At 43.6% G+C, this 24,290-nt stretch overlaps 1 protein-coding gene across 4 annotated transcripts in view; it reads right to left on the bottom strand.

The window, feature by feature from the left end:
- FAM169A (family with sequence similarity 169 member A) overlaps positions 1-24,290 on the bottom strand; it is a 502,597-nt gene that overhangs the window by 73,710 nt on the left and 404,597 nt on the right. For 2 of the 4 annotated variants that reach the window (XM_078675250.1, XM_078675251.1), the window contains exon 12: positions 575-730. The exons of the other annotated variants lie outside the window; for them this stretch is intronic. In XM_078675250.1, coding sequence (XP_078531376.1) covers positions 575-730 — 156 coding nt within the window. The remainder of the gene's footprint in view (positions 1-574; positions 731-24,290) is intronic. 4 annotated transcript variants of the gene reach the window in all.

Below are 24,290 nucleotides of genomic sequence, written 5' to 3'. Positions count from 1 at the left end.
AGAATATTTGAACTCTTCACACAAACAGGTGTTTGGTCTGAAGTTTATATATTGAGTCTCCATAGATATATATGAAATGTTTATGGCATGTAGAGCTGGAACTAACACTTTACATATGTAACCTTCGAGCTCGGCAATACATTGTTTTTAGTTCTCTTTGGAACAAGATATTTGAAGGAACCCCTCCAACAACAGGAGATGATTTAAAGATGTGTTGTGACAAGAGACGTCACATGCAGCTGAGTCCCATAGTGCGACATCCCCAACTGACTTCCTTCGCGCTCCAGATTCCACCTGGAACTTTCACGTGCATTCTATTAAAGTAACCTCAACACAAGAATACAACACAATTTACACAGAGAATTTATCACGAACACACATGATACCGGGACAAAAGAGCAAACGTTTAGTTACAGTTTGGTAATACAATCACCTTTTCTAATATCTTTTATAACACAAATAATAATTTCTATGCTTTACATTTATATTAACTAAATACAAAACTGCAGAAATTCAACTGCTTCAGTTCAAAACAGTGCATGATATAAAATAAGCAGTCGTGCTACTCCCACACCTGGTTTGTTGATGTATCCAGGGAGCAACACCTTCCTTCAACTGGATTCTCAAACTCTAATGATATCTCTCCATCAGAAAATATATCACCAGCTTCCTTTTCAATTGCTAACTTCTCTTCTGCTATCTCACTAATCAATGAATTCTGTTCAGTTGTCTAGAATGAGAATGAAATAAAAAATGGCATGCAGACATTTATGAAATAAATGAATATGAATAATTCACACATTATTCCGTATGAAGATTTTATCTGTAAGTGAGAGTTTTGTTTCTTACAAACACAAAACAACAATTTGTACCTGAAATTCAAAAGGAGCAAAGCATATATTGCAATGGAGAGCCCCAAGGCAGCCCTGTATCTGATCTCCTTTCGCCTACATTACGTGAAACAGGTAAAAAACATACTGTGGCAATCTCCAGTAATGCAGCCCATTTCTGTCATTTTCTTGTTTATTATGGTATTACCTACTGCCAGTGGGTTATTAACTTATCAAACGACCTGGACCCATTAAGGTGGCATGGTATCTCCATCCTAGAATATAATGAGAATTTAGGGTATTCGATATATCTGACAAAGATAGGAATCTTGTTTCCTTGTCATGTTTTTTAAATCAAAAATTAAGTCACCTTAACATTTTTTAAATCTGATGAAAAACCATAAATTAAACATTTTTAGAAGAATAAAATAAGTAAAACCTGATCCAACACATCATTTTTATATTATCACTTTTTCTCATTCTCTTATATTTGCTGCTGCATTGCCTATACCATAAGTTATATACTATCACACATTCACACCACTATATCTTCAAAGCAAGCTTTGAGTGTATTTTACCACTATCTCAATCTTACCCCAACCCTACGTATGTATCACCCATGCATAAAACCTTGCAAATGGCGACAATGCAACATCAGCAAGTCTAAAAAACAAATTGAGGCCACCATATCTTCAATGGGATGTTGGAAGATATCAAGTGTCGAATTGTGCAAAGAGAAAGTAACATGGCACATTTGGATCCATGAGTCACCGAACTGGAAAGCAGCGAGAAAATATCAAATGAAGGCAAAGCAAGAGTTACACCCCGACAACCTCCTTATCCATATGAATCCAAACGGAAGATCCATTAAAATGCGGGGAGAATTACCATACACAGGAGTCTGGGTGTTCCCCCCTCTTGTTAATAATAAGGACATAAAGCCAGCTGTGCATTCCTTTCTCCAGACACAGGAAGGAGGCTCTGACTCTCCCTTTTCTACGAGAGCATGCCAAAAAGGGCCACTTGGGTGTGGTATCAAAAGATGGCTTGTTACTGGTATGACTTTTCAGCGTGACATACACAATTAATGACTAATACAGTTCCGAGGGAAGCTAAGCTGTGCATGCTAGGTGCGAAAATGCATGTGTATGGAAGTCTGGAAACTTTGTTGTAGTTTCTGGCAAGATTGAGAAAAGCATGAGGGAAGAGAGTAAAGTTTTATACAACCTAAAGCAGCTCGTAACTAACTGGAATCAAACAAAGACAAACAACTTGAAAGAGGAAATTAAGGGGGCCTCTTGATCAGCGATAAGTACTCATGAACTCTAGGGATGAGGTGGGACATGTAATGGCTAACGCAAAAGACAATTCTCTAGCCAAGTTGTAGACTCAACTTGAGGACGCAATCCACTTTGACAAGATCTCTCTAAAAATCTGAAAGACATTTTTGAGTTGTGCAATTATGGTGAAAAATGACTTTGTTGATTTGGAGGATGATGTCCAAAGTTCATCATTAATGACAAATGTAAAGACTCACTCGACATTGATGGCCACTGGGATTCTTTTATTAGGTTGAACAGAATCAGAACGGGAAGAGTATATGATTCGTCCTCACTTATCACGCTGCTATCTTTTACTAGATGGGTGAGTATCTTACATTAACAATGATGTAGACCGTGATCAAAGAGGTAAGAACAGGCTGAAGGCCAACTGCTAATTCCTGAATCTTGCATTTTTTTTTCTTCATTTTTTTTTATTGACAACTCATGAGGGCATAGAGAAAACAAAGAGACAAAATAGAACAATGCGTTTAAACCATATAGCAATATTTTAAAAAATTGTTACAAAAAAAACAAATCTTAGAATTTGCGTAGAACACAGCAGAAAATAATATAACATACACAAAAATGCAAAAGCTGAAAATTACGTAATATTCAAATGAAACTACCCCATATTCTTTCAAATTTCATTAATGATCGTAGACCTCTGATTTTAGCAAGAGCTGATTCCAAAGAATATATTTTGTTTACTAATGACCACCATTCCGTAACATGTGGAGGTTTGTGGGAAACCCATGCTCTGGCTACGGTTAATTTTGCACAAGATAGTAATATCGTAACCAGAGATTGCTGAGGTGTAGTAACAGAATGTATATCTAGCAATACCGTTAGGGTGGTAAGGGAGAGTAGATTTATCTGCTTTATTCTTAATACATTATCGATAGCCAACCAAAACTCCCTCAGAACCGGGCAAGGAAACAACATATGTAAGTCCAAGGGGTCGCTCACTACTTATCCTACCAGCGTGTAGCCCCAAAGCGTTGTGGTCCTTGAAGTCAGCATCAGCGGGTACGCCTCTGCCTGGGTCTTGAGGAAAAAATCAGTCGCGTTGGCCATCCCTGGACACGTGTTTCGAGGTTGTTGCCTCTCGTCAGCAGGGAGTAGGAATGTATGTAGGGGTGCTGCGTAGGCTGCCAAAAATGTCTTCAGGTCTGGTACCGCTCGTGGCACGTAGGAGCGTAACCCGGGCTCGTCAGCCCCACCGGCTCAAGGGAGCCTGAATGTAAAAGTAAGTCCAAGGGGTCGCTCACTACTTATCCTACCAGCGTGTAGCCCCAAAGCGTTGTGGTCCTTGAAGTTAGCATCAGCGGGTACGCCTCTGCCTGGGTCTTGAGGAAAAAATCAGACGCGTTGGCCATCCCTGGACAGGTGTTTCGAGGTTGTTGCCTCTCGTCAGCAGGGAGTAGGAATGTATGTAGGGGTGTTGCGAAGGCTGCCAAAAATGTCTTCAGGTCTGGTACCGCTCGTGGCACGTAGGAGCGTAACCCGGGCTCGTCAGCCCCACCGGCTCAAGGGAGCCTGAATGTAAAAGTAAGTCCAAGGGGTCGCTCACTACTTATCCTACCAGCGTGTAGCCCCAAAGCGTTGTGGTCCTTGAAGTCAGCATCAGCGGGTACGCCTCTGCCTGGGTCTTGAGGAAAAAATCAGTCGCGTTGGCCATCCCTGGACACGTGTTTCGAGGTTGTTGCCTCTCGTCAGCAGGGAGTAGGAATGTATGTAGGGGTGCTGCGTAGGCTGCCAAAAATGTCTTCAGGTCTGGTACCGCTCGTGGCACGTAGGAGCGTAACCCGGGCTCGTCAGCCCCACCGGCTCAAGGGAGCCTGAATGTAAAAGTAAGTCCAAGGGGTCGCTCACTACTTATCCTACCAGCGTGTAGCCCCAAAGCGTTGTGGTCCTTGAAGTCAGCATCAGCGGGTACGCCTCTGCCTGGGTCTTGAGGAAAAAAATCAGTCGCGTTGGCCATCCCTGGACACGTGTTTCGAGGTTGTTGCCTCTTGTCAGCAAGGAGTAGGAATGTATGTAGGGGTGCTGCGTAGGCTGCCAAAAATGTCTTCAGGTCTGGTACCGCTCGTGGCACGTAGGAGCGTAACCCGGGCTCGTCAGCCCCACCGGCTCAAGGGAGCCTGAATGTAAAAGTAAGTCCAAGGGGTCGCTCACTACTTATCCTACCAGCGTGTAGCCCCAAAGCGTTGTGGTCCTTGAAGTCAGCATCAGCGGGTACGCCTCTGCCTGGGTCTTGAGGAAAAAATCAGTCGCGTTGGCCATCCCTGGACACGTGTTTCGAGGTTGTTGCCTCTCGTCAGCAGGGAGTAGGAATGTATGTAGGGGTGCTGCGTAGGCTGCCAAAAATGTCTTCAGGTCTGGTACCGCTCGTGGCACGTAGGAGCGTAACCCGGGCTCGTCAGCCCCACCGGCTCAAGGGAGCCTGAATGTAAAAGTAAGTCCAAGGGGTCGCTCACTACTTATCCTACCAGCGTGTAGCCCCAAAGCGTTGTGGTCCTTGAAGTCAGCATCAGCGGGTACGCCTCTGCCTGGGTCTTGAGGAAAAAATCAGTCGCGTTGGCCATCCCTGGACACGTGTTTCGAGGTTGTTGCCTCTCGTCAGCAGGGAGTAGGAATGTATGTAGGGGTGCTGCGTAGGCTGCCAAAAATGTCTTCAGGTCTGGTACCGCTCGTGGCACGTAGGAGCGTAACCCTGGCTCGTCAGCCCCACCGGCTCAAGGGAGCCTGAATGTAAAAGTAAGTCCAAGGGGTCGCTCACTACTTATCCTACCAACGTGTAGCCCCAAAGCGTTGTGGTCCTTGAAGTCAGCATCAGCGGGTACGCCTCTGCCTGGGTCTTGAGGAAAAAATCAGTCACGTTGGCCATCCCTGGACACGTGTTTCGAGGTTGTTGCCTCTCGTCAGCAGGGAGTAGGAATGTATGTAGGCAGCCTACGCAGCACCCCTACATACATTCCTACTCCCTGCTGACGAGAGGCAACAACCTCGAAACACGTGTCCAGGGATGGCCAACGCAACTGATTTTTTCCTCAAGACCCAGGCAGAGGCGTACCCGCTGATGCTGACTTCAAGGACCACAACGCTTTGGGGCTACACGCTGGTAGGATAAGTAGTGAGCGACCCCTTGGACTTACTTTTACATTCAGGCTCCCTTGAGCCGGTGGGGCTGACGAGCCCGGGTTACGCTCCTACGTGCCACGAGCGGTACCAGACCTGAAGACATTTTTGGCAGCCTACGCAGCACCCCTACATACATTCCTACTCCCTGCTGACGAGAGGCAACAACCTCGAAACACGTGTCCAGGGATGGCCAACGCGACTAATTTTTTCCTCAAGACCCAGGCAGAGGCGTACCCGCTGATGCTGACTTCAAGGACCACAACGCTTTGGGGCTACACGCTGGTAGGGTAAGTAGTGAGCGACCCCTTGGACTTACTTTTACATTCAGGCTCCCTTGAGCCGGTGGGGCTGACGAGCCCGGGTTACGCTCCTACGTGCCACGAGCGGTACCAGACCTGAAGACATTTTTGGCAGCCTACGCAGCACCCCTACATACATTCCTACTCCCTGCTGACGAGAGGCAACAACCTCGAAACACGTGTCCAGGGATGGCCAACGCGACTGATTTTTTCCTCAAGACCCAGGCAGAGGCGTACCCGCTGATGCTGACTTCAAGGACCACAACGCTTTGGGGCTACACGCTGGTAGGATAAGTAGTGAGCGACCCCTTGGACTTACTTTTACATTCAGGCTCCCTTGAGCCGGTGGGGCTGACGAGCCCGGGTTACGCTCCTACGTGCCACGAGCGGTACCAGACCTGAAGACATTTTTGGCAGCCTACGCAGCACCCCTACATACATTCCTACTCCCTGCTGACGAGAGGCAACAACCTCGAAACACGTGTCCAGGGATGGCCAACGCGACTGATTTTTTCCTCAAGACCCAGGCAGAGGCGTACCCGCTGATGCTGACTTCAAGGACCACAACGCTTTGGGGCTACACGCTGGTAGGATAAGTAGTGAGCGACCCCTTGGACTTACTTTTACATTCAGGCTCCCTTGAGCCGGTGGGGCTGACGAGCCCGGGTTACGCTCCTACGTGCCACGAGCGGTACCAGACCTGAAGACATTTTTGGCAGCCTACGCAGCACCCCTACATACATTCCTACTCCCTGCTGACGAGAGGCAACAACCTCGAAACACGTGTCCAGGGATGGCCAACGCGACTGATTTTTTCCTCAAGATCCAGGCAGAGGCGTACCCGCTGATGCTGACTTCAAGGACCACAACGCTTTGGGGCTACACGCTGGTAGGATAAGTAGTGAGCGACCCCTTGGACTTACTTTTACATTCAGGCTCCCTTGAGCCGGTGGGGCTGACGAGCCCGGGTTACGCTCCTACGTGCCACAAGCAGTACCAGACCTGAAGACATTTTTGGCAGCCTACGCAGCACCCCTACATACATTCCTACTCCCTGCTGACGAGAGGCAACAACCTCGAAACACGTGTCCAGGGATGGCCAACGCGACGAATTTTTTCCTCAAGACCCAGGCAGAGGCGTACCCGCTGATGCTGACTTCAAGGACCACAACGCTTTGGGGCTACACGCTGGTAGGGTAAGTAGTGAGCGACCCCTTGGACTTACTTTTACATTCAGGCTCCCTTGAGCCGGTGGGGCTGACGAGCCCGGGTTACGCTCCTACGTGCCACGAGCGGTACCAGACCTGAAGACATTTTTGGCAGCCTACGCAGCACCCCTACATACATTCCTACTCCCTGCTGACGAGAGGCAACAACCTCGGAACACGTGTCCAGGGATGGCCAACGCGACTGATTTTTTCCTCAAGACCCAGGCAGAGGCGTACCCGCTGATGCTGACTTCAAGGACCACAACGCTTTGGGGCTACACGCTGGTAGGATAAGTAGTGAGCGACCCCTTGGACTTACTTTTACATTCAGGCTCCCTTGAGCCGGTGGGGCTGACGAGCCCGGGTTACGCTCCTACGTGCCACGAGCGGTACCAGACCTGAAGACATTTTTGGAAGCCTACGCAGCACCCCTACATACATTCCTACTCCCTGCTGACGAGAGGCAACAACCTCGAAACACGTGTCCAGGGATGGCCAACGCGACTGATTTTTTCCTCAAGACCCAGGCAGAGGCGTACCCGCTGATGCTGACTTCAAGGACCACAACGCTTTGGGGCTACACGCTGGTAGGATAAGTAGTGAGCGACCCCTTGGACTTACTTTTACATTCAGGCTCCCTTGAGCCGGTGGGGCTGACGAGCCCGGGTTACGCTCCTACGTGCCACAAGCAGTACCAGACCTGAAGACATTTTTGGCAGCCTACGCAGCACCCCTACATACATTCCTACTCCCTGCTGACGAGAGGCAACAACCTCGAAACACGTGTCCAGGGATGGCCAACGCGACTGATTTTTTCCTCAAGACCCAGGCAGAGGCGTACCCGCTGATGCTGACTTCAAGGACCACAACGCTTTGGGGCTACACGCTGGTAGGATAAGTAGTGAGCGACCCCTTGGACTTACTTTTACATTCAGGCTCCCTTGAGCCGGTGGGGCTGACTCGCCCGGGTTACGCTCCTACGTGCCACGAGCGGTACCAGACCTGAAGACATTTTTGGCAGCCTACGCAGCACCCCTACATACATTCCTACTCCCTGCTGACGAGAGGCAACAACCTCGAAACACGTGTCCAGGGATGGCCAACGCGACTGATTTTTTCCTCAAGACCCAGGCAGAGGCGTACCCGCTGATGCTGACTTCAAGGACCACAACACTTTGGGGCTACACGCTGGTAGGATAAGTAGTGAGCGACCCCTTGGACTTACTTTTACATTCAGGCTCCCTTGAGCCGGTGGGGCTGACGAGCCCGGGTTACGCTCCTACGTGCCACGAGTGGTACCAGACCTGAAGACATTTTTGGCAGCCTGCGCAGCACCCCAACATACATTCCTACTCCCTGCTGACGAGAGGTAACCACCTCGAAACACGTGTCCAGGGATGGCCAACGCGACTGATTTTTTCCTCAAGACCCAGGCAGAGGCGTACCCGCTGATGCTGACTTCAAGGACCACAACGCTTTGGGGCTACACGCTGGTAGGATAAGTAGTGAGCGACCCCTTGGACTTACTTTTACATTCAGGCTCCCTTGAGCCGGTGGGGCTGACGAGTCCGGGTTACGCTCCTACGTACCACGAGCGGTACCAGACCTGAAGACATTTTTGGCAGCCTACGCAGCACCCCTACATACATTCCTACTCCCTGCTGACGAGAGGCAACAACCTCGAAACACGTGTCCAGGGATGGCCAACGCGACTGATTTTTTCCTCAAGACACAGGCAGAGGCGTACCCGCTGATGCTGACTTCAAGGACCACAACGCTTTGGGGCTACACGCTGGTAGGATAAGTAGTGAGCGACCCCTTGGACTTACTTTTACATTCAGGCTCCCTTGAGCCGGTGGGGCTGACGAGCCCGGGTTACGCTCCTACGTGCCACGGGCGGTACCAGACCTGAAGACATTTTTGGCAGCCTACGCAGCACCCCTACATACATTCGTACTCCCTGCTGACGAGAGGCAACAACCTCGAAACACGTGTCCAGGGATGGCCAACGCGACTGATTTTTTCCTCAAGACCCAGGCAGAGGCGTACCCGCTGATGCTGACTTCAAGGACCACAACGCTTTGGGGCTACACGCTGGTAGGATAAGTAGTGAGCGACCCCTTGGACTTACTTTTACATTCAGGCTCCCTTGAGCCGGTGGGGCTGACGAGCCCGGGTTACGCTCCTACGTGCCATGAGCGGTACCAGACCTGAAGACATTTTTGGCAGCCTACGGAGCACCCCTACATACATTCCTACTCCCTGCTGACGAGAGGCAACAACCTCGAAACACGTGTCCAGGGATGGCCAACGCGACTGATTTTTTCCTCAAGACCCAGGCAGAGGCGTACCCGCTGATGCTGACTTCAAGGACCACAACGCTTTGGGGCTACACGCTGGTAGGATAAGTAGTGAGCGACCCCTTGGACTTACTTTTACATTCAGGCTCCCTTGAGCCGGTGGGGCTGACGAGCCCGGGTTACGCTCCTACGTGCCACGAGCGGTACCAGACCTGAAGACATTTTTGGCAGCCTACGCAGCACCCCTACATACATTCCTACTCCCTGCTGACGAGAGGCAACAACCTCGAAACACGTGTCCAGGGATGGCCAACGCGACTGATTTTTTCCTCAAGACCCAGGCAGAGGCGTACCCGCTGATGCTGACTTCAAGGACCACAACGCTTTGGGGCTACACGCTGGTAGGATAAGTAGTGAGCGACCCGTTGGACTTAAGGAAACAACATATGTTCAAGATCTGCTGCTACTAGATCACATTTAGAGCATTTAGTGCGATCGCTAAAAGATATATCAGAGACCTATTTTGAAAATTTTCAGGTGTATGGTATAGCATACAAGTAGTTTTATATTGTTGTAATCTTAGACTGGAAGATTAAACAAGTCTGTTGATATTACTAAAGGAAGCGGCTATCTGTTTTGAGGTTATATTCAAATTCAACTTAGTGCTCCATTTCTCCGCTAACTTCTGACAGTCATTCATTTTATAAGTACTAAGGCACCCGTAACCCTCTCTAATTAAAGATTTGTTCTTAGTAGAATATAAATAATTCCAGATTTCAGAATCGGAAATTTCACATAGTTTAATCTTACGTATCAGAAAATCATGTATCTGAATGTATTTAAATCTCATTGGCTCTGTCAAATTATATCATATTTTTAGTGTCTCAAAATCTAAAAGGCCTTGGGTGCCGTATAAATCCCCCAGTGTGTTGATACCTTTAGTAAGCCAAATATGAGCCATACCATCATTAAAAATTCCAGTAATTTAGGGTGAAAAAACGAAATTTTACAAAATGTCCTGATATTAGACCATATTTTAGCAATATCTCTAGCAGTCTTGAATTTCACCCTTTTAAAGTAATTAGGGTCATTGAGTCTTAACAGAAACATTTTAGAATCAGAATTTAACATAAATAAATGAAAGTACATTGGATTGTCTGAATTAAACAGTGATCGTAGACCCCCTAGAAAAGTACCCCAAAACAGAGTTTAAAATCAGGAAAACTAAGCCCCCCACTTTCTAAAGAGTTTTTAAGTGAAGACATAGACCTACGTGCTTTCTTATATCCCCAGATAAAGCTACTAAATATCCCATCCAGTTTCTTAAAAAAAATGTTGCTAAGTGCTAAAGGGATTGATCGAAATAAATAAAGGAATTTGGGGAGAACTTTCATCTTGATCAAGTTAATTCTGCCTATTATATTCAATGGAAGTTTATGGAAGTTTATGCCATTTTTTTAAGGATAAAGCGGTTGCTCTTATTAAAACATCATAATTGATAGAGATTATGTCGTGTATATTAGAAGTGATCTTAACACCTAATATGTAGCAACTTTACACATCCCAGAGACCGCAGTAGTTGGTTCATAATTGGCAACAATTTGTGTTTTATTTATATTTATATTTAATTTCTACCCGGATACTAATCCAAATCTGCCAGCTTCAAACATTATCCCTTGTAATGCCGCTTCAACATCAGGCGAATAAATGGCAATATCATCAGCATAAGCCGTAATTTTGAAAGATTGAGATCCAAAACTAAAGGGAATAATTCTGGATTGAGTTTGTAAAGCGTATAAAAAGGGTTCAATCGAAAGAGCAAATAATAAGGGTGATAGAGGGCACCCCTGGCGGGTCCCCCGGGAAATAGTAAACGTGGAGGAAGTCAGCCCCGCATAGCTAATACTGGCTATAGGGTTATCATACACAGCCCATATCCATGTGAGAAATTGTCCATTAAACCCCAAATTTATCATAACGGACCAAAGATAGCTCCACCCCACCCGGTCAAAAGCCTTCTCGGCATCTAATAAAATCATACCGAGTGGGGTGGATGTTGTTTGTGCTATATCGAACGCGGTTATGGCAATATTGATATGGGCTGTGGTGTCTCTACCCGTCACAAACCCATGTTGCTGCGGGTTGACAATTTGGGGCATAAGTGGGGCCAATCGGGACGCTAGAATTTTTGCAAATACTTTCGCATCAGTATTAATAAGAGAAATGGGTCTATATGAACCACGATCTTCGGTAGGTTTGCCTTTTTTTAGAAAAAAAATAATTTTGGCCATATTCCAAGAGTTAGGGGCTTTCCCATTTCTCCCAATTAACTCAATAACCTGAAGCAATAAAGGTGATATTTCCTCCAAGCAAATCTTATAAACCTCGACTGGGATGGAATCTTCTCCAGCGACTTTACCCGATGGTAAGGAAGTAATAGCATGTCTAACCTCCAGTAAGGTAATATTCTCTGAGAGCTGATCTATTTCCGAAGTATTTCTAGTATTTGTAGTATTCTTTTCAATATAGTCTTGTATCAAAGTAAGACAAGGACAAGTATCCGGAGTATATAAAGTGCAATAATAATCTACAAATTGTTCCAATATTTCTGCTGGCTGGTGATATAGAATATTATCGGAGCCACGGATATTCTTAATCAGGGTGTTAGCTCTATCTTCGGCGACTTTGTAAGCTAAAATTTTTCCGATCTTATCTCCACTCTCGAACGGATTGATTTTAAATTTGTGTAGTTTAGCGCTGCTTTTTTGAAGCAATATAGTTTTTAAAGTTGCCTTTAGTTGTCCCAGTTTCAAAACTATCTCAACAGTATCCTGGGAATTTAAGCGCAGTGCATCAGCCAACAATACTTCTTGTAATGTGATTTTAGAGGTCAGTAGTTTATTTTTTTCACGATTTTCTGAGTTTTGTCTGTATATGAATGCCTGAGTGAACCCCCTAATACTGGCCTTACAAGCGTCCCACACCATTATACAAGAAGTAGAGTCGAGATTGAAACTAATAAATTCTGCTAGATGAGCTTTGAGTTGTGTTACAAACGAAGAATCCGACAATAGATATCTAGGGAAAGAAAATAATCTTGGACCGGGATTGGTTTGTAGGGTGGTAAAAGTGAGTAAAATGGAGTTGTGATCGGAGGAAACTCGGGGGCATACCTCAATAGAGCTAGTTTTTAGTACATTATCAGAAGCCATAGCCATATCAATACGGGAGCATAATTTGTGGGGCGCAGAATAGTATGTATAACCCGCAGTATTAGGATAAATACTGCGCCAAATGTCCCTAATATTATGGATACGGCAGATTTCTAATATTGAAGCCCTAGATTTACGCATACGTTGAAAAGTCCCTTGTTTTGTGATATCCTTTTGATAATCCAAAATACAGTTAAAATCACCCATTAAGATAAGATCCCCCTCCCAGTTCAGAAGCTCTACGTTTAAACAATCAAAAACAGAAGGTTCATCCAAGTTCGGTCTATAAATCACACAAAACACATATTTATATTCTTCAATACTTAATTGCACAATAGCCCATCTGGCAGCTTTATCATGAGCACTTTTGAGAACTTCTGCTCTACATCGTCTATCCTTGAGAATCGCAACCCCTCTAATTGAAGCACCCAGGGCAGAACTAACTAGAACATCATAGCCAAGCTGGGTTAATAACTTTTTATCTTTCTGAGCAATATGAGTTTTAGATAAAAACACAAAATGTGGGTTATACAGTTTTATCTCTTCTGAGACTAGGCGTCTTTTATTCTTGCTATTTAACCCGGCAACGTTCCATGCCAGAAATCTTAACTTATGCATTCAAAAAGAAAAAAAGAGAAAATAATATAATGCTGCTGCGCAAATACAAATACATATATCTGGTTATTTTTCCCCAACCTTTCCAGCATGTTTCCCTCCAAAGTTGGTTTTTTTCAACACCTTTTTACCCCAATCCCACCAGCTCCTGACAGGGACAGGGTTATTTTATTTGTTTTATTGCATTATCTCCCCCTTCATCATCAAATCCGTCAGAAAGGAGTGGAGCCTCCAACTTAGCTACCACCCGCCTGCGTCCTCACTCCGCCATCTTGCCAGACAAATGCGCGGCCGGGCCTCAGCACTCCTCACAAAAACATTCCTGAATCTTGCAATTCAAGTCCCCATGAGTTGATGCTTGCAAACTCATCTTATTTTCCTGGTACTCTTGGCAGTCTTTTGCTAAATTGAAAGAGACTCTCTGGCACCCAAGCGGGACAGAGGGAGAAGTGACATGACCTCAGGCGCCCGCGACAACAAGTGCAGTATGCAAGAAAGACCAGGAAGCAAGGCAGCGCAGAAGCACAGTTGAGAAGAGAAGAGAAAGAGTAATAAACGCAGGAGGCAAGCAACAATAGAGGGTCCAAAAACAGCAGCAATGGTAAAAGAAAGCCAGGAGAAGCTGGAGAAGACCCTGTGAAAAGCATCAGAGGCAAGGTACAGGATGGAGGCGATAAATAGGGAATGGCCCCTCTGCAGCCATATGATAATACTCGTACTGCATACACCGTCACAAAGATAAGACAGTAAAACAGCTGCCCCTGCTGGGGGCAGCCAGGGGGTAAATAATCAATAGGCCGATGAGATACCCTATTGCGCTAAACCCTGAGCTGGTTATGAAGAGCTGGAGCAAGACTCAAAGGGGTACCAGAGTGGATGTGCAGAGGTCATAAAAAAACACATATACCCAGGGGGTTGTCATCCACACCTGTGAAGACAAATACTCAGCAACACATTTGACGGGAGCATATATGCACCAAGGTAGCACAAGATAGAGAGAACATCACTTTGGGCTACAATAACAGACATGGTTACTACTTGAGGTCATAAGGGACAGAAGCCTACCACGCCAATTCAACAGTGCAGAATCGCTGGGAGAAAGCATACAAACCTACAGAACTTAAATAAATCAACCCTGCAGTGAGGGTAATAAAATATGCACCAAAAGACAACCCCAAAACTCGAATCTGAAGTCTAAAAGGGCCTAGAAGGTCAAAGCACCCAGTCATCAAGTGCATACATGAAGCATTAGGTGATACTGGCCATTTAGATCACTCAGGTGATCACAAGTACAACACAGTCCCAGCAGAATGTCCAGGAGCCTGCCAGAGAAAGGGTACAGAAACAGTGGTCCTAGAACCTTATTCACAACAGCAATTCAGTCAGGGCATATCATTGATTCAAATCTTTTGTTCAAAAGGATGGAGCCTAGGGTCAAGATTCAAGACCGGCTCCTGCCTAAGGCTTAGTACACAATTACTCAAAACATCAGTTTTTTAAGAAAAAGAGCATACAACATAGACCAACAAATGTTATATCCACCAAACAATTTAATGTACTTATTTTAGGTGGGGAATTTTTCAATGAGTAACATTTAAAAGAGGGAGGTTGCTCCAGAGAGGAACGTGCTGGCAAGGAGAGGGGTGCTCAGTGTAAATAGAAAGAGAAAATCAGTGGCACAGAGGAGAAAGAAATGCGTATTATTTGAAAGGGCAATATGAACGGTTAGCATGGGTTCTATCCTTGCTAGCCGCCCATAAATCGCCCTAAGATAACACATTACCGTGGCTACTTATTGATAAATAACATGCAGCACTCTTTCTCCAATACAAACTGTTGTTGTGTCATTTATTAGCTTCATCGTTACTCCATTTGCATGCAGGTAGTCAGTTGTATTTGTGAAAGCTTCTTGCTAAGGAATATCAGAGGTATGTGGCTGCCTGCGTGGTGCGCTGTCAAACACTTTGGAGGGCCAAAGCATAGCGCTAAATTCCCCTGCCCAATCATGTGCCCCCTACCCCATGATCTTGGTCATCACTGGACCTGCCAGGCCAGATGGGGTGAGGACAGGGGCAAGAAATGTACCGTGAGATTACGTTTGGGGTGGGCAGCGGAATCACGGTATAGAGAGTATATCTACCGCCCACCTCCTGCCCTCTTCCTCTTGGCTAGTTTTCATGGCGAATCCACCAGACGTCTTACCCTCTATTTTGATTTATGACATGATCACAGGTGTGTGTCTATGCATTTATGCAATATCTTTGTTTCACTGTTTGGCAGTGTAGGCGGAGTTACAGGACGATCCAAAGGAGTTCTGTGCATGAAAGCAACCACTTGAAGATAACAATGTGAGTGTTTCATGCCAATTCCGGGGGAGTTTTAAAGTTAGGAACCCAGGATGAATGTGACAGTGACCCGTTAGTCTCACAGGCTCGGCTGGTGCAAGCCTAAGCAACTGAGGGCTTGCCCTCCAACGATGCATCCTGCGTGTGAGTTTCGATTCCTGGACTATGGGATCCAGAATTGGGATGAGCCCCAAAATGAATAGCACCTGACGGGGTGCTCTTTGGCTAATCAGGCTGGTGGCCAGCATTGGTCCTATCATCACTGGACGCACTTGACTCACTCCTAAATTAACCCAATTCTTTGAGCCACTTATTGGCCAAACTGCTGATACCGGCAGGAAAGTGATGGGTTTAATAAAAAATTGTGAAGGCTAAAGGCCAAGACAGGGATTGAGCATCTGTCAAGCATCAACGTACCATGGGTGCTACATATTATGGGTAATATGTGTTTCTCTTATGTCCCTCTCCTACCTCCAAGCCAAGCTGTGGAGCAACCAATACATTAATAGAGTGGGTTGCCCCTGACTGTCCAAAACTGCCCCCACCCCCTCACGTATTTCTATTTCAGAGATTTTCTTTTTTTGGGGGGGGGGGTGTTCATCTGTCCCTTCCCCCTGCCAATATGTCATTTTTGTTCCATTTGACTTTTTGTAAAAAAAAAAGTCAAGTTGTTTTGTTTTATACCCGATGATCGGAATTTCTCCACTGTTGCTTTGGTTTAGAGCTACTATAATTTAAGTGCTATATAAGAGCGAGTGCTTGTAGTTGAAATGTAGGAATAGACCTCCCTCCAAACTGTGAACTTTCAAAGTACCTGACTGATAAACATTGCTGGAAGCAAATCAGTTATTTACACCCATAGATTCACGCCTATGGCTGTGGACAATTTATGATTTTGTATAATTAAAGTACTCAGTACTATTTCCACATACAGAACTGTATCAGGTATGCAAAGACAACCCCACTATTGGTGACTCTGAAACAGGAATGGGATTTTGCACAGGCAGGACCTCAACTCACCTCATACAGAATACAATAAATAAACAAAGCATCACATATATCAACATGCAATGCATAACAGCATCACAAACAAGTTACAAAACACAGCACACACACATGACAATGTAAGGCTATAGGATACTCACTAATGCAATCCATCTTGCCAGTATTTGCTCCCTTTGTTGCCCAAACACCAGCACGAAGACGCCATACATATTTTAATTCCGCGATTAGACATGAGGAAATCATTACGCCGTATAATACTGATCTATTGTAGTGGTGTGTGAAATAAGAATAATTTGCTTTCCCGTAATTACTCTCAGTTCCGGTAAAATTATGTGAAATTACACACAATCATATGAAAAGCAAATCTGTCGATAAGCGTTAGATTTTAGCACTAAATGCGTCTTGGGTCAATTTTTGACATATTAAATTATTGTGCACAAACAAAAATAGTGCAATAAAGATGCACACATTCTGTTGTTTCTGCGAGTGTGATGTACATTTTTACCGCAAATGCAACATATTTATACGAAGTGGCGTCATTTCGCACTATGAGCATGAAGTGAAATCCCCCAAATTACTGAATTAGGCAGTGTAAGTTACATTTCTTCCAGGCCTAATTTATTGTACATGCAATTATTTGTCCCAACAAAACATGATTTCTCCTTTGTGAGAGTTGTACAACTTTTCCTAACTCCTAAAGGTAGTCACTCTGTGAAAGTCCCTGTGTTAGTGTTTGGAGTGTGATGGGTAGTTAATGGGGAGTGTCTTTCAGTGCATACGTGTGGGCTGTGAATGATATTTGTTTTGTGTGATGAGTGATGGAATATACAGCGGCGTTGCTAGGGTCGGCGGTCCGCCCCAGGCGGCACTATTCTGGGGCGGCAGTGCGTGGCACGCGTGGCCTGTTGCGGCGGCCTTTATAATATATTTGGGGACACTCACTGACACTACTGTCAGTCATTACAGTAGTAGCTAAATACCTTGACACTAATGTACAGGACAGAGCGAGCTGGAGCACCAACACTCAATGGGCCAGAGCTGAGCCACATGGCTGATCCCGGGTAAGGATTCATGCAGTATTCTCAAAAAGTATAGCTGCAGGCACTCTCTCACACATCATTTCTCACCTGTGTTTTCAACTGTGTAGCCTTGGACCGTGTCATGTATGTGCATGTAACTTGCATGATCGGGTTAAACTATTAGCGACGATATTACATGTCTCTCGGACCTCTTTCAAGTGCTTGCTGTCCATTTTCCCCAGCACACCTCCTCCAGGGGTGGCAATCTGAGGGATTGAAGATTCCTTAACTTAGAATGAATGTCTGACAAAATATCGATAACACAAATATCGATATACAAAAATATCGGAACAAAAATATCGAAGTCAAAAATATAGGAATCCTATCCCTAACAAGGTAAGTACAAATATATCGAAAAAAATATATAGAATGACAAAAATATCGTTTTTTGTAAAATATCGTTTTTTTTTATATTAAATAAAAATCTAATATTAACAAAATAATACTTACAAATGTAATAAACATATTTAAAAATGTACTATAATATTTAAAATTAATACATAATGTAATACAAATTAATATTAATAAATATATAATATATAATATATTTTTCATTAATATTAACTCTAAATTAATTATTTTCATAACTTATAAAAAAATAAAAATATAATAAATTACTAATACATTTATATACATAAAATAATCACATAAATAACAATTAATAACAACATAATACTAATAAAAAAGCTAAATACATTTTAGATAGTGTATGAGTAAAAATTACTATTCCCACTCCAGAGAGTGCAACAGTAGGGAAAGTGTTGGATAGTGTAGGGGTAACAATTACTATTCCAACTCCAGAGAGTGCAACAGTAGGGAAAGTGTTGGATAGCGTAGGGGTAACAATTACTATTCCCACTCCAGAGAGTGCAACAGTAGGGAAAGTGTTGGATAGCGTAGGGGTAACAATTATTATTCCCACTCCAGAGAGTGCAACAGTAGGGAAAGTGTTGGATAGCGTAGGGGTAACAATTACTATTCCAACTCCAGAGAGTGCAACAGTAGGGAAAGTGTTGGATAGCGTAGGGGTAACAATTACTATTCCAACTCCAGAGAGTGCAACAGTAGGGAAAGTGTTGGATAGCGTAGGGGTAACAAATACTATTCCAACTCCAGAGAGTGCAACAGTAGGGAAAGTGTTGGATCGCGTAGGGGTAACAATTACTATTCCAACTCCAGAGAGTGCAACAGTAGGGAAAGTGTTGGATAGCGTAGGGGTAAAAATTACTATTCCCACTCCAGAGAGTGCAACAGTAGGGAAAGTGTTGGATAGCGTAGGGGTTGAAATAACATACTTATAAAAAATAATTCATTATTACTTAATTACATTAAAATTAGTTCCCACCATATTCCCCTATAAACACACAACCCGCAACAGAACACATTTATCAATTAATGAATTATTTAAAATTAATTACCAATTAATTATAATTATTTACCAATTAATAACAATTAATGTATGCTTCCTACTAATTAATAATTAATTCTACATAATTAAATTACTTCCCACCCTATTCCCCTATAAACCCATAACCCGCTACAGAACATATTTAGCAATTAATCAATTAATTAAAATTAATTAAAAAGAATTCTCAATTAATTAATTAATAATTCCTACTAATTAATAATTAATTTAACATAATTAAATTACTTCCCACCCTATTCCCCTATAAACCCATAACCCGCTACAGAACATATTTATCAATTAATCAATTAATTAATATTAATTACAAATAATTCTCAATTAATTAATTAATAATTCCTACTAATTAATAATTAATTTAACATAATTAAATTACTTCCCACCCCATTCCCCTATAAACCCATAATGCGCTACAGAACATATTTATCAATTATTCAATTAATTATAATTATTTAAAAATTATTCTCAATTAATTAATTTATAATTCCTACTAATTAATAATTAATTTAACATAATTAAATTACTTCCCACCCTATTCCCCTATAAACCCACAACCCGCTACAGTACTTAAAAGACAACATTTAATTAAATTACATTAAAAATAAATTATTAAACATAATAAATACAATATAATATACACAAAATTTATTTAAAAATCGATATTAGTAACATCGAAATTATTTACTTCGATATTACTGACATCGATATTTAAAACTTCGATATTACTAATATCGATATTAAGAGTGTCGATATTACTTACCTTCTATATTATGTCCCTTCGATATTTAAACTTCGATATAATTGTATATCGAAATTTAAAACTCGATATTTTGTCTGTGTACCCTTAGAATATCCCCCAGGCGCCAGTGTGGATCTGGAGACCTTTCAGCAGTACCTCTGCATGCCGGGGGACGGCATAGCATGGCTACGCTCTGACGTTTTCCACGGATATGACGTCAGTGGAGCCATGTAAGTCCCTCCCAGCCCGCTGACGTCAGTTTTCTACTGGGAAACCTTTCCACGCGGAGCCAACATCAAAACTGAATGTGTGGGAACAGTGTGCCAAAAAGGGTTAAACATCTTTTAAGAAGACAATGATAAGAAATAATTTCTCCCAGGCCTAATTTATTGAACATGCAATTGTTTGGCCCAGCAAAACATGTTTTCTCCTTGTATGAGAGTTCTACAACTTTTCCTAACTCCTAAAGGTAGTCACTCTGTGAAAGTCCCTGTGTTAGTGTTTGGAGTGTGATGGGTATTTAATGGAGAGTGTCTTTCAGCGCATACATGTGGGCTGTGAATGATATTTGTTCTGTGTGATGAGTGATGGAATATATATGATAAAAGTATTACATACGAGTGAGGGTTCAATCAGGTGTCACTTGGAAGGCTCAGTGGAAGATGGGCTGATGAAAAATGCACATTATACGTGATGTACACACCTTTAAACTATAATATTATTTTAATTTGAAAAATCAATTCAAAATAAAATTAAAGGCTACGCACCATCCATAACAGTAGCAGATGTTAGTCTTGCACAAAAATCGACTCAGCAAACCAAGGGAGCTCCATAAAGAGACTGTGATAACTTCTTCGTAAAACATCTCAAAGGTTTGAGGAGGAGGACAAAGGGCCAGATGTGTTATTTACTGGTTGCAAAAAGTGGTCAGAATTTACAACCAGCATTTTGGTGGCTGATAAAGAATTTTACAAATCGACCTATCTACTAGTAGTAAACGTTTGTAGTAAACTAAACTGATCACCTCATGAATATTAATGATACAGGTCGAAAACTGCAACTCACTTAGTTTGGAAGTGATCTAATGGATGGGGCCTGCCAAGTCCATGTCTGTGATCGCTTTTCAATTAAGTAAACTTTTTTTAAGTGAAGCCCGTTTTCCTTAAATGAAATAGTGCTGCATTTTACAAAACAAATGATTACTTTCTATCAAGTTAGTTTGTGAGTCAGCAGTTGTCCTTATGCTCACTGCCTACTCCCCAACAGTATTTTTTTTTAACATTCACAAAGGGGAAGAGGTCCTATTGAACAAGTTGTTTACCTACGGAAGCGATGTATCTGGTAGAGACACAATCTAGCCGCAGATTCCTTAACTTGGAATACCCCCCAGGTGCGCAGTACCTCTGCCTGCCGGGGGACAGCTTAGCATGGCTCTGCTCTTACGTCGTCCACGGATATGACGTCAGTGGAGCCATATAAGTCCCTCCCAGCGTGCTGACGTCAGTTTTCTACTGGGAAACTTTTCTGCGCCACAACGCGGAGCGAACATTACAACTGAATGTGTGGGAACAGTTTGCCACAAAGTGTTAAACATCTTTAAAGACGACAATGATAAGAAATAATAAAATGAAGAGAAACCTCACTCTACATTGTAGAGAAAAACACAACATAACGTGAGTGACTGAAGGGCGAGAGCAGAGTACGTGCCTCATAGAAACAGTCACGCATAAACAAATAACAATACCCTCCTATAAAGCAAACAGCAAAGGAAAACGACAAGCAGTCTGTCACCACATGAATGTCATGAAAGACAATAACAAGACTTTAGCAACATGAAGTTAAGGCAAGTGACACTTTTCTGCAACAACAGAGTATGTACAATCACACGCACTAAAGATGAGTAAGTGACTGTTTCAGAGTCAAAGAGGCTCCAAACTAATGAATAAAGAGGAGGCGGGAGAGGAGATGGACATGACCTACCTCGACACTGGAAAAGAAGCCAGGGTGCCAGAGCGTGCATGGGTATATGAGCTCACCACCCCTTTGCGAGAAGGGGTGGGGAAGCAACAGGTACAACAGAAGAAGACATCCTGGTTTTTTGAAGGATGGGAAGTAGAGAAACACGCATGAAGGCAGAGATCACTGGCAGAAAAGACCAGTGGGTAGAAACCCAACCGGAAACGGTCCTCGCAGAGTGGGGATGATGGGTGGGCATTAAGGAATCTCCGGCTAGACTGTGTCTCTACCAGATACATCGTTACCGAAGGTAAGTGTCTTGTTCATCTGATAGAGACATCTAGCCGCAGATTCCTTAACTTAGAATAGATACCAAAGCTATACCTCATAGGAGGGGAGTCTGCGATAAACCCCACCAGGTTCCAAAAGAGAACCAATCCATCAAGAAGATGGACCAAAACAGATGGGGACAGCAAGTGTAACGTGGCTGACACCAGCCCCTTTAAGCTCTGTAAAAGGAGCATCAACAAGAAAAGGCAATGGTACCACCGTCCGGCAGAGGTCAGTTTAAGACCTTCACCTCCCAGGAATAAACGAGGGAAAATTTTAGAAGACAAAATGGCCAGTGCCTAATGGAAGAAATACATACGCTTCTGCAATAATAATAAGAAGCAGAACTGTGCCCAGGATCCATGGACCTGCAAAAAAGAACATCCCAGAGAAAGGACACAATAGTACGATAGAGTCAGCTCGTACAAAATGAACATATAGTGGATGCCAGGATGGACATGCAGAAAGACAGATGTCATCGATGCCAAGCCATACAAAACCATAAATACAAGGAGATACATGTATGTGGATAGTATGGATACACATAGGCAGACTGTATGAACCGTGGAGCCACACCACGCACATGTAAAAGCCTATGAAATGTAGCATTGACAGCACAGATGCGTCAGCAAAAAGACATTGAATGTATCACCAGGTAGTCATACTGAACAATCATACACAGAAGTATATTGGTGAAAGGAAACCGGCAGAAGCCGGACACACACACAAGGCTCGCTCTCATTAAAAAGAGAGAGAGAAAAAGAGAGACAGAAACTGGGGCTAAGAAACCCAAGATACTGCAACAAGGAAAAACATAGAATGTGTGCACTCTCGCAGTGTGTATATACTATTACATACACATATATGCATATATTATAATTTTTTTCTTTTTTGAAAAGTAAAAGTGTACTTGAAGAGCATGCCCCAGGTGAGGACAGCAGTCCGCACAATAGGTACCAACGGCACCGGATTGAACCATAATAGGACATAACATATGTCAAACATAGTAATCCGATACATATGTAAATAGAAGCATATACACATACGTATACATATATACAGATATACACACACACATATATATATACACACATATATATGCATAGATACACCCTCATATATAACCATTCACAGATGTATGAAGGACAAAGAGCAGCAAAGGAGCAAAGAGCAGAACGACCTGAGCCCATGCATGGGAAGTGCATATGAAAAGTGAGGCCAAAGTCCATGTGCACCAACAATGTGTCTGGCGCAGAACCAACTGTCGACAAGGAGGAAACCAGAAAGGCGAAGACCTGCAGGAAGACCAAGGGCAGAAACACTTCTTAGCACCAAAGAGTAAAGAGTAGACAATACCACCAGAATCAAACACAGCCAACGCTGTGGTGAAAGTTGGCCCAGCAGGTACCCAGTGCCTGGGAACATGACTAGTGTGTGGTAACGTACCATACCAGAACTGGATACGGAAAAGAAACTGTCTCTGAAGTGAAACAGAACAACACGCTCACAAGAGACAGACACTGGCTTACGAAGAAGGCGGCCAACATAGGCAAAATGCCGGATAAGACAGTGAAAAACTGAAAAGACAGTCAAGGCAAGAAAAAAGGCATACGTGAACACGCTGGGGCGAGTCAAACGTGGCGCAAACCCATCAATATTCTGGAAAGGTCTGCATCCACAGAGGCAGGAGGGAACTACGAGCCAATAGTAAGGTATGAACATTTAAAGCGTGAAGAAGCGAAAACTATATCACTGTAAGTCTATAGCATGAACTATAGGAAAACAATCCTAAGAGGACCTCCCCTGATCCTCAGTAAGGACCTGCACCACACAGGAAGAAAATGTCCTGAAGCAAGTAAGAAGGGCTATATAATAAACAATGAATCCCCCACATAGGGTATATTACATCCCTATAAAATGCAAGGGAACTCCGCTTGAGCTTAGCTCTCATACAGAGAAATAATGAAAGAAACAACTGCATAGCTGCATAGTCTAGGAATTAACAGCTTGAACCTGACTGACATGAGAGAAAAGTAGTGGCAATAGCCCAATGCAAATCAGAACAAGGAGTCTGCAACAAGGGACTAAAAAGAATGCCATCACTGAAAACCAGACATGAGACGATGAAACGCTGAGTCCGCCTGACTGTCAAAAAGATGGGCCCCATCAAAGGGCAAGCATGATAGAAGGAGCTGTAACTGTAAAATGTTAGCAGCTGTGCAAACGCAGCACTAGCCTCCATCGCCATTCTAGGAGGTGTCAGCAAATCATAGTTAGAGGGCGGTTGCAGGCTAACGCGTCCACCAAAAACCAAAGGCCCCTTTAGTCCGAGGACATCCAAGGACCAGCAATTGCTCCTCATCAACATGTTCCGACGAACGCTCCAGCAACGATGGGGCCTCATCTTTAATTTGAAAAGGAGTAGTAAAGGACATCTCCGGTATGGAATGACGTCAAAATGGTGCCGCATCGATGCCGATGAGCGT

Source organism: Lissotriton helveticus, chromosome 2_1, assembly GCF_964261635.1.
Source record: "Lissotriton helveticus chromosome 2_1, aLisHel1.1, whole genome shotgun sequence".
Taxonomy (NCBI): domain Eukaryota; kingdom Metazoa; phylum Chordata; class Amphibia; order Caudata; family Salamandridae; genus Lissotriton; species Lissotriton helveticus.
This window is presented reverse-complemented; position numbering and strand designations above follow the sequence as displayed.